Source organism: Plodia interpunctella, chromosome 4, assembly GCF_027563975.2.
Source record: "Plodia interpunctella isolate USDA-ARS_2022_Savannah chromosome 4, ilPloInte3.2, whole genome shotgun sequence".
Taxonomy (NCBI): Eukaryota; Metazoa; Arthropoda; class Insecta; order Lepidoptera; family Pyralidae; genus Plodia; species Plodia interpunctella.
Window position 1 is genome coordinate 6,553,391 of NC_071297.1, and position 10,703 is coordinate 6,564,093.

Here is a 10,703-nt window from a genome sequence, read left to right on the forward strand (position 1 = left end):
AACAACCAAAAAATTACTCTATTATTTTAGTATTGAACTACCACACTACATGTGTAAATCAATCAATGGTTATCTTATCTCAATTGCCTTTAACTGATTTGTATGCATTATGTACTAATATTGACATACGATAACAGTATTGATCTATGTCGTGTTTTTTTATCTGTTTACACAAGAAAAGTATCTTCAAAAGGAAGCTTTTTACCTCCGATATACGATGCGCGATGGGCAGGTAGAAAAGTAAATAGACGATAATACATTTTTTTACTTATTGACTTTATTTAATTTACACTAACTACAACATTTCGAATCCAACTTCGATTTACACAATCATTCGCACAAAAACTCTGGTACACACACAATCAAAAAACCACGTAAATATTTATCTATTCTAAGGAATATAAAATTAACAACATTTTACGCAATGAGAGATTCATATTTGGTATTTTTTAAAATTTACAAATTATCATACATTAGTGCAAGAATTAAATCTTTGTGACAAAGAAATCATTGACAAGAGTTACTAAATCTAATAACTACTTTAAATTTTGCGTTGATCACTGTAAATATTAAACATCGAGATTTCTAATCAAAAGCAAACAAATCACATCAAGTGGATATTCCAATACAATATAAAGACCAAAAATAAAGTCTGACTAATGTTCCCAACCCACAGATACTTATTAGATAAATTAGCCACAAAGGGCAATTTCTTAACCCGTGACACAATTGCAAGTAGCTATACAACTAGTAACAAGGTAGAAGTTTAATTAATTGCTTTATTAACATATCATGACTAGTCTGGTATGGTACTATAATTTACGATATGACAATCATGCATATTCTGTATCTAAAAAAACAATAAAATTCGCAATAACAAGGAATAGGACACACAGTCTCCAGAAACATGTCACTTTTATGTTTCTAAAGAACACATGCCAAATTTAAGAACAAAATTTTTAAAAGTGCATGCATTATATGTTCACCAAAATATCGCATTCATATACTTCCGGAAAATAATTTGTCAATCGCTTTCAAACATTCTGATATAATTCAATAATTGTTCAGTAGCATTGTGCATTTGCATTAGCTAAAATTAACTTATTAAGTTTGTTGCTTCCAGTTTGGACAATAAGTACTTAATAATAAACTGAAATGGCACATTAACATTTAAAATATCAAATTAATTAATTAATACTCATGTGTATTTTAAACAATGGCTAAAATATATTTTTTAATCCTAAAAATAAAATGCTGACAGCCATATACTGGTACAAAATTAAATTTAGATTAGTTTATCCTCAGATAAATTAAGTACAAAAATAACTGTACAAATACAAATTAGGTACTTATTGGTAGTATCAAAACAAATGTTATGTTGTCAGTAAAAAAATAATACATAATAAAAGCTTTGATCAAAGAATATTTGCTTTTTATAACCATCAAAATCTTTCATTTGGTACTAAGTACTAAGTGAAATAACATGATAAAACATTATTATTCCCAAAAAAAAAGAAAATATTCTCAAAAAATAAAACCTTAATAACTACTACTTACACATTTTTCAAAACATTGTGCTTGTTATGTATTAACATAATCACCTTTAAAGTTAAGCTATATTTAGTAACAATTTTTCATTTTTCCTTTATATCCATTGGTAATGGAAGTATTTAGCCATAAAACTGGTATTTGAAAAGTCACAGTGAATCCATCTGAGGATACATTTACATGATTTTCAGTGCAGTTATTACAATAAAGTATTTGTGCACTTACCTAATATGATCCAATTAAAGATTCTAGTAACATTTAATTTATTCATCAATAAAAAGCATCAAACTGTTACTGGAATCTTTATTTCTTTATTCACAATGTAAAACTTATGTTTTTTTCCTAAAACTCCCCAAATAACAGCAATGTTTTCAATTATTATATTAAATGGAATAGTAGCTAATGCTCCACATATGAACAAAAAGAATTTCAATGGTCCAAATCTATAGACAGGGAAAGATTTGATGACACCGAAAATATACATATAAATATTTACAGCACCTATGAAGCAGCAGACAATGTCCAGAACAAATGGGCAAGGAATGGGGCACACTGCTGCCAGAAACATGTTGCTGGTAGAAAGAGGCAGTGTCACCCAGGAGTAACAAGATATTGCTAGGAATATTTTATGCATGATGGGTATTTCTTTGGAATGAACTACCAGTAAAATGCCCTGAATCCACCTCTTTCTTTGCTGGATAAAATCCCATAATGTAAATGGTGACTTTTCCCACATTTCACCTTCAACAAAATTAAATGTATAGCCTTGTGCATATGCTTTCATTGCAAAGTAGCAATCCTCAGCCACTGATCCATCTAAACCATTGTCAAATGACACCTTTTTTTCAGCACCAACCTGGAACAAATAATTATTTTGTGTGAAATATTTGTGTGAAGCTAAATAATTCACAAAATACATTAACAATAGTTTTAAATTACCTGTGTTACTACATATGATCCTTTCCAACTGAAAAGTGGTCTATGGAACATATAAAATTGAAATCTTAATTTTCCCATGTCATCAGCCACACGGAAGCTATCTGCAAGTGTGGTCATCCAGTTTACAATATTCTCATTGGCATATGTGATAAGTCCTTGTCCAAACTGATATTGCCCATCCAATACAAAATTCAGTATGCCTCGAATACAGTTGTCTGTTAGAAGAGTTTCTTCATCTAGATGAACAATATAATCTGTATCAGCCAAAACATTCACATTATCTTCTAAACAGTATTGTAAAGCTCTGGACTTGAAAAGAGCCCCTGTTTTAGTTTTATACTCTGAAGGGACCACCACTTCTCTAACCCTTGTATGTTTTGGTAAATTGATAACTTTGTCGGTAACCACCTCAATCATGAAATGTTCCATGCCTGCATCCACACATAAGTTCATATTTTTAGTAACATTATCTCTTACTAATTTTGGAAAGTCACCCCTAGTGACTACTCTTATGCAAATAAAAGGGGCAAGTAATGGAGAACCTTTCAATTTCACTTTTCCAGGGAATGCATTAAAGAAAATCAGTCCAAAAAAATTGCAAAGGACTTGAGGTATTGTCAACAGTGTCAGCAACCTTAACAGGTATAGCAAGACAGTTCCGAAGATGCCATAGGTCTTCCAAGGGTCAAAAACGGATTTCTCAGCATCATTGAAAGAAATGGCTCCAGCAAACACAAAGAACAGGAATATGAATGATAGAAATGATATACAGTGCAATAAATGTTTCACTCGTCCTCTCAACATCCTGGAATTAAAATTACTTATATTAGACACTGGAAAGAATAATGCACATTAAATCCAAGGTCACTAATCTTTTTATGTTAGTAGGTACTTGATTAGAAGCACAAGTTAATGCTCATTATACATTAATTTACTGAAATCAATGGGAATAATTGTCTGAAATCTTGTCTTGATCTAGTTATATAATTATATCACATGAGAACATATACAAAAACTGAACAAGGTTACAGATACAATTTTCCTGTTCTATAAGGAAGAGAAAATAAATAACTTCTTCATATTTAATATTATTTATTATTCGAGAATATGATACTTAGATAACATTAATGACTCATGAATGAGTAACTCAGGATTCTTTGAAACAAATTGAGCACTCAAAATACAGCTTCCATGGATTGAATGATGAATAAAACTTGGATTTTTAAACATAATAACTAAGCTTCCAAATTTTTGATGTCGAAATTGTTGAAACATAGCTAATTGATATAAAATTATCTAACAAAATAAAATGTACTATTTTCAACGTAAAATATAAATAAATGGCCAAACACTCGTTATTATTGATGTGTGGACAGTTCATGAAAACAATAATTTCTGCTTTATCGACGTGTACACAGGTATAATTAGGAAATATATACTTATAATACCTACACTATGTAATGCATTGAATAAAGAAAATAAAATTTACCTGAAATTTGACCTGAATCGATTAATTACCCTTCCAAATTTCTTCTGAAGAATTACCAATCTCTCAGAAAAGTAAGACAACTCCCAAATTACATACCTAGTACAGTCTACCTACAGTAAACCTAGTAATAGTGTTAATAAAAATAAGAAAAACAATAAAAATCTAAAATACACACAGACACAGACGCCCCTATCAAACAAACTAGGTAGGTATGTCTATGTAGGTAGGTACCGCAATATATTTTGATTTGGTTGGTTGGTTTGGTCGACAGCTCGGCTCGATCGAGCTCGATCGCCTTCTCTCCCTCCCTCCTCGTTTCAAAGCTTCAATTCACGCTTCCTTCTTTCTTCTTGTCTTGACAATTGCCTGACATTGACAGATTAATTTAAGGCAGGGCTGAGGTTAGGCCATGGAATTAGTACTCGTGCGAAATACTTATTGAATCCATGGTGACCCATGGGTTTAATAAGTACTTCGGCTTACCTATGCTTGGCATAATATGGGGACTGACAACGCTACTTGTACAGCGGCCTCCAGATATTGTGTTGCATTTGCTTGCAAAGACTTCGCCCAGAATACAGACGTTTTTCATCATGACGAACACAATTTATGAAGTTCTTATATTGTATTAGTGATGGTGAAAAAGTTTTTATTAAAAACTTTACAATGTCCTCATAATTCTTAACTGACAATACTAGTTCCTAGTTTAGAAAGGACCCCGCGCGCGTCTTTCCATGACTGCGAGTCCCTAAGTACGATATTTTTTTCAGCTGAATTGAGCATTAACTGCTACCCACACTTGGTGTCAAAATGACACTATGTTTAATCTGTAAATTGTATCTGTACCTAAAAAATATTGTAGGTAAAGTCAGCGCATGATTTTACGCATCAAATTTTTCAAAAAGCGCGAACCACAGAAATCAAAGAAATCAGTCCAGATTGATTTCTATAGCGCGAACGTAAACAGGAATGAAATTTTTGAATTAATTCAAATTTCGAAATACTGGAAATCAAGTGAGTGGACTTTAAATACCTAGTAGGTATTTACCTATTATATGGAGCTCAATAGCACGCGATCACAGACGCGAGATCCGTGAGATTTGCGGGACTGGAAAAAATGCGCGTATCGTGACCGCTCGACCCCGCTGACTAGCGGCGGGGGCGCTATATAGAGAAGTAAGTGGTGGAGTTAAAACACCTATACGTTACTATGCCGTGTGTGGAAGGAAAATTGTGGTGCCTTAAGTGGAATAACTTTAATAAAATTTCAAGTCGACTTAAGACACCTGGCTCCAGCTGTTTAAGTACACCAAAAAGTATACTTAAAAAGCACCTGGATGATTTAGTTAGGGGCTTTAAGTTGAATAATTTAAAAAGTTCTTCTGAGTACTGTCTCCAGTCTTACCTTAATAAACTCGATATATATCGGCATAATAAACTCGACTAAAATAGGCCAAGATTCCGAAAAACAATATTGGTAGAAGTTATTGGAACCTCTTGGATTACCAAGACGTTCCACACGAGGAAGATAAATTTAGAACGTATTAATAGATAAAATTTAGAGCATATTAATGTTCTCAAACCAAAACCAAGCATCATGACCGTACGAAACGTAGGTGGTCGTTGTAGATGGGGAAGCAATGCAATATGTCGATGAGTACCTACCTACGTATATCCCGGCCAAGTAGTAGCTTTCATGGACCGGTAAGATAAGGAAATCGACCGCAGAATCGAAAATGCTTGGAAAATTTTCTGGTCGATGAAATAACTACTCAAAAGCAACCTGCCAATATGCCTGAAGAAAAAACTCGTCGACGTATGCATCTTACCCATCCTAACCTACGGTGCCCAAACATGTTGACCGAGTGAGGAACACTGTGCTGCGCTCAATAGCAAACATTGTTGATGTGGCAACTAAGACAGCTAAACTGAACTTGGACTGGGCGGGTCATGTCTGCCGCATGCATCCGGAGAGATAGATAGATAGGAGAGATAGATGGATTCCAACTGACGGATACAGGAAAAGAGGAAGTCCTAGCACGAGATGGTTGACATAAAAAAAATTGACAAAGAATGGCAAGAGAACACAAAGGATAGGAATGCGTGGAGGAAGTTAGGGGAGGCTTTTGCCCAGCAGTGGGACTCAAACAGCTAATAAAAATAATGTTCTAATTTTATCTTCCTCATCAACATCATGCACCAACATCAACATATCTGTATTTCGCAGAAGGTATTCCGTAACCTACTAATTTCATGGATTATAATGAACCTGTTTCTCCTAGCCATCGTCAAACCCAGGTATATCTGGAAATCCAGCCAACGTGATAATCCTTGGTAGAATTTGAACTTTCAAATCGGTACACCATTAAAATAGCATGAAAAAGCAAAAATTATATACACATATTAAGTACATACTTGAGGTGATAACCTTATCTGTTTTGATAAGAATAATATGTATAATATTCCACCAGATATAAACTAAGCAGCTATAAGCTACGAAACTAAGTTTCGTAACAAAGCTAAGTTACTTTAGCTAAGTTGCTAAGCTAAGCTGTATTGCTAAGCTACAAAGATGTTCCGGATAAATCGTAATTTGGGGAGTGCAAAACATACTTAGCTCGTCTCTTTTGCGTATATCCAATGCACACACCATAGCACAAATCCTAACATGCATCCATACACATGCCCTATAGTACACAGCCTTAGCACATACACATATCCGTAGTATGCAAATTTCATTAAAAAAACATAGTTTTTAGCAGATCCCGTTTACACTACCAGTGTTATACTACCTATATGAAACAATGAATATCATTGATTTAATACTCGTAATCCATATATCGTAGCTTAGCTTATCTCTGATGGAAAACCAGCCAACTCTTATTTTTTATTAACTTATTTTAATTCATAGTGAAAACTATAATAAACACACATATGCCTACCTACCTACCAACCTAATTTATTTTTTAAAATATTATAGTTTTTTATTGGACACAGTTGTACATAGTAAATCCATCAGTTTCTACAAGATATCTCTTTTTTTGCAAAGAATACGAAGGTTGCTTTTACGCATGCATCATGAAGCCATAGTAGTACCTAGTAGCGGAGTAGTTAGCACATAGATATAAAAACAAATGTTTTTATTATACCTACTAAAAAATAACTTTTGATACAAAGTACATTGTAATGTATTGTTATCTTATTAATTTATAGCCCGACCTCTCCTTCTTGCGCAGGTAAAGGTATAACTATACGATTACTAAAGTATATTAGTACCTGTGTGTGTATATACCACGCATCAATGACCAGAAAAACTACTCGTATAAAGTCTGTGACCAAATTTCCGGCCCAATCCGGCTAATCATCATCAATACATATAATACAATTGAAGAAAGGTCAAATTTGTATATTGGATATATTTAGTTACTGATATAGATAACGAAAATATAGAAATTTTTGTCTCTCTCTCTGTCTGTCTGTCTGAATCACTCGAAATGTACTGGACCTATTGCTTGAAATTTGGCATGTAGGTACCTTATATACCGGGTTAACATTTTAGATACATTTCATTCCGGTAAATGGTTAGGTTCCCGTAGGATAATTGAAAAACTAATTATGAATCAAAAATGCGTCAGAATCCCGGGTTAACATTTTATAGATATTTCGTCCCGGAAAATGAGGAGGGTCCTGTAGGAAAATTAGATACATTTCATCCCGGTTAATCGTTAGGTCCCCGTAGGATAATTAAAAAACTAATTATGAATCAAAAATTCCTCGGAATCCCGGATTAACATCTTATAGATATTTCATCCCAGAAAATGAGGAGGGTCCTGTAGGAAAATTAAAATAACAATCCACGGAGCCGATTTACTTTAAAATTTTGTAGAAAGGTGTAAACAGAATATAAACAAATTGTTTTATCTATTAAAGTCTGATATAGATATGATGGGCGCAGTATGTATCAATATATCAGTATAAAACTCTTCCGTTACTGAGGACTGACTGGCTGACTGACTGACTGACTGACTGACTAACTGACTGACTGACTAACTGACTGACTAACAGACAACATACACCCGAAACTGCTGGGCGGGAAGCTGAAATTTGGCATGTAGGTGAGTGTAGGTGAGCACTAAGAGAGGATTTTTGGAAATTCTACTCCGAAGGGGTGAAAGGGGTGAAATCTGTAAATATGAAAGTTCTACACCGTTGAAGTTAGTGACTTGAGAATTTGGATTTTGATTGTTTACAACAAACGTGTTTACGTGTTTCAGATTTTTCTGAAAATTAACCCTCAACCCCTTCATAGGGGGGTGAAAGATTATACGGGACTTAATACGATTTTCAAGATAAAAAGCTGAAAATTGTCATACTTACTTTTTGTAGCAAATAACAGTAATAGTAAATACAAAAACAAACAAGGCGTTAAAGCGTTTAAACAAACTATAGACCTATTTCTATATTACCTACTCTAAGTAAAATATTTGAAAAAATTAATTTGAGTCAACTTGTGTCCTATTTTAATATAAATAAAATTTTACATAATCGTCAATACGGTTTCACCAAAGGTCGTTCAACTACTGATGCAGCAGACACTTTAGTCGAAATAATTAATGAAGCTTGGGAATCCAAGCAAGATGTCGTAGGTATTTTCTGTGACTTATCGAAAGCTTTTGACTATGTAGATCATAATATACTCAAAATAAACTTCAACATTATGGTGATACTGGCGCGGCTCTAGTGTCTTTCGTCTTACCTAGATAATAGAACACAGAGAGAAGAAATTAACAAAACAACTTCCGATGGTGCACCTGTTCACATAGGCGTACCTCAAGGCTCCATTATCGGTCCTTTTTTATTTTTGGTTTATATTAACGACCTCCAATGCCTTGTCCAACATTTATGCGAAGTAGTTCTATTTGCAGACGATACAATTATTTTAAAGTCGATAGAAAAAATGAAAACTATAACTTTATAAGTAATAGCATGTCGGTAGTGCTTAACTAGTTTACAACCAACAACTTAACTTCTCTGTAAGTAGAGCTCTACTTACAGAGAAGACAAAATGTATTAAATTCTCTCTCTTAAATAACTCGCACAATGTTATACATTTAACAGTAAATGGTAAAGCTCTAGAATGGGTACATAGTACTAAATTCCTGGGACATGGGTACATAATACTAAATACTGTGGACGACAAATTAAAGTGGGATAAACATATTGAAATCACGGCCAAAAAACTCAGTACGGCAGCTTTTGTAGTGATAAGGATCAGACAGTGTACGAACATAGATACAGCTAGACTTGTGTATTTCAGCTACTTTCATAGCATTATGACCTACGGACTATTAATTTGGGGTAATGCAGCTGACATAGGAATTTTTTTTGTATTTTACAGAAAAGAGCTATTCGTTTTATTTATGGATTAAAACCTCGAGATTCTCTTCAAGAACTCTTCAAATCAATTAACATCCTCACTATTGTATCTCAGTATATCTTTGTTGTGTTTATTTTTGTCAAATCAAATTTACATTTATATAAAAAATTAAACGAAGTAAATAGTGTAAACACTTGAAATAAGCACAAACTTTGTATGAACAGATTCAGGCTTAAAAAGGTTCGGCGGTCTTTCGTGGGTCAAAGTGTAAAATTATTCAATAAACTCCCTGCAGAGGCTATTAATCTGCCAATGAAAAATGTTAAAACTTATGTTAAGAAAAATTTAATGGTTAAAGCGTGTTACACAATTAACGCCTATTTGACTGATAAAAACGCATGGATCCTCCCGACAACTATGCCACTCCACACATGATCTCCTAATTTTTATTTTACTGTTTTTTATTATTTTATTAATGCATATATTGTGACATTTAAATTTTATTTGTAAAAAAAAATTAAAATTGTAATTGTGATTTTTAATTCTTCTCAGCAGTGGTCTGTGGTTTGTAGCTTGTGAGAAATAACTATAAATATAAAAATTAACGAGAAAAAGTGCCTGTGAAGGTCTAATTTCTGAATAAATGATTTGAATTTAAAAAATGTTTAATTTACGTTTGTGGTTAATAAAAAAGGAAATAGGAAGGAGACACGTAGTGGGAAACGGGACGGGACACATTGCAAAAAACAAGATGGCACAATATATAGCAAACCGTACGGGTATATACTTTACATTACATACAGACGAGACACGCAGCGGGAAACAGAAAATTGAACTAAAGATTAGTAAAAATGCGAATTTGAATCATATATTACCAGTCTTAAAGAGTACGCGATAAAATTACTGAGATTTTGCTATGAAATTCACGCGTGCGAAGCCGCGGGCAAAAGCTAGTCTCATATAAAGTGCTAGGTTGGGCATGGGCCAGTTGCCAGCTATCTCGTTTCTTCCCACATATTTCTAATACATACAACTTATCTTGTATGAGCAAACTAGAAGATATGACGGGATCTAGATATAGCTTTCTCTATCTACACTCGCAATGCTCAAGAAAGAAAGGTCACACAATGGATGAAACAGATAGCAATATGTATATTTTGTATTAAAAAGTTCTCAGTAGTTCAATAGCGCTGGCTCCAGTATCAACTATAGTTTCACGACACATGACATTACAATATTACAATCTGGCTACGACCCGGGGCTTCGCTCCCGTGGGAATTTCGGGATAAAAAGTATCTCATGTGTTATTCCAGGTTATACCTACTCTAGCCATGTGCCAAATTTCATAAC

The 10,703-nt window shown here is 33.6% G+C and overlaps 1 protein-coding gene across 1 annotated transcript; it reads right to left on the bottom strand.

Moving 5' to 3' along the window:
* Positions 1-255: 255 nt before the first annotated feature.
* On the bottom strand, positions 256-4,300 carry egh (egghead). The gene is made up of 3 exons (XM_053744269.2): positions 3,977-4,300; positions 2,488-3,292; positions 256-2,404 (listed from the first exon to the last, which is right to left on the bottom strand). The coding sequence occupies exons 2-3, from the start codon at positions 3,289-3,291 to the stop codon at positions 1,832-1,834; spliced, it is 1,377 nt and encodes a 458-aa protein (XP_053600244.1). The 5' UTR covers position 3,292; positions 3,977-4,300; the 3' UTR covers positions 256-1,831.
* Between the last annotated feature and the right edge of the window lie 6,403 nt (positions 4,301-10,703).

What these genes read in the sequence shown, in the direction of transcription:
- egh (XM_053744269.2), bottom strand. Translation starts at nt 3,291, where the DNA reads ATGTTGAGAGGACGAGTGAAACATTTATTGCACTGTATATCATTTCTA. An exon ending in GATCATATGTAGTAACACAG is followed by an intron (nt 2,405 to 2,487) that starts GTAATTTAAAAC and finishes TATTTGTTCCAG; the next exon opens with GTTGGTGCTGAAAAAAAGGT.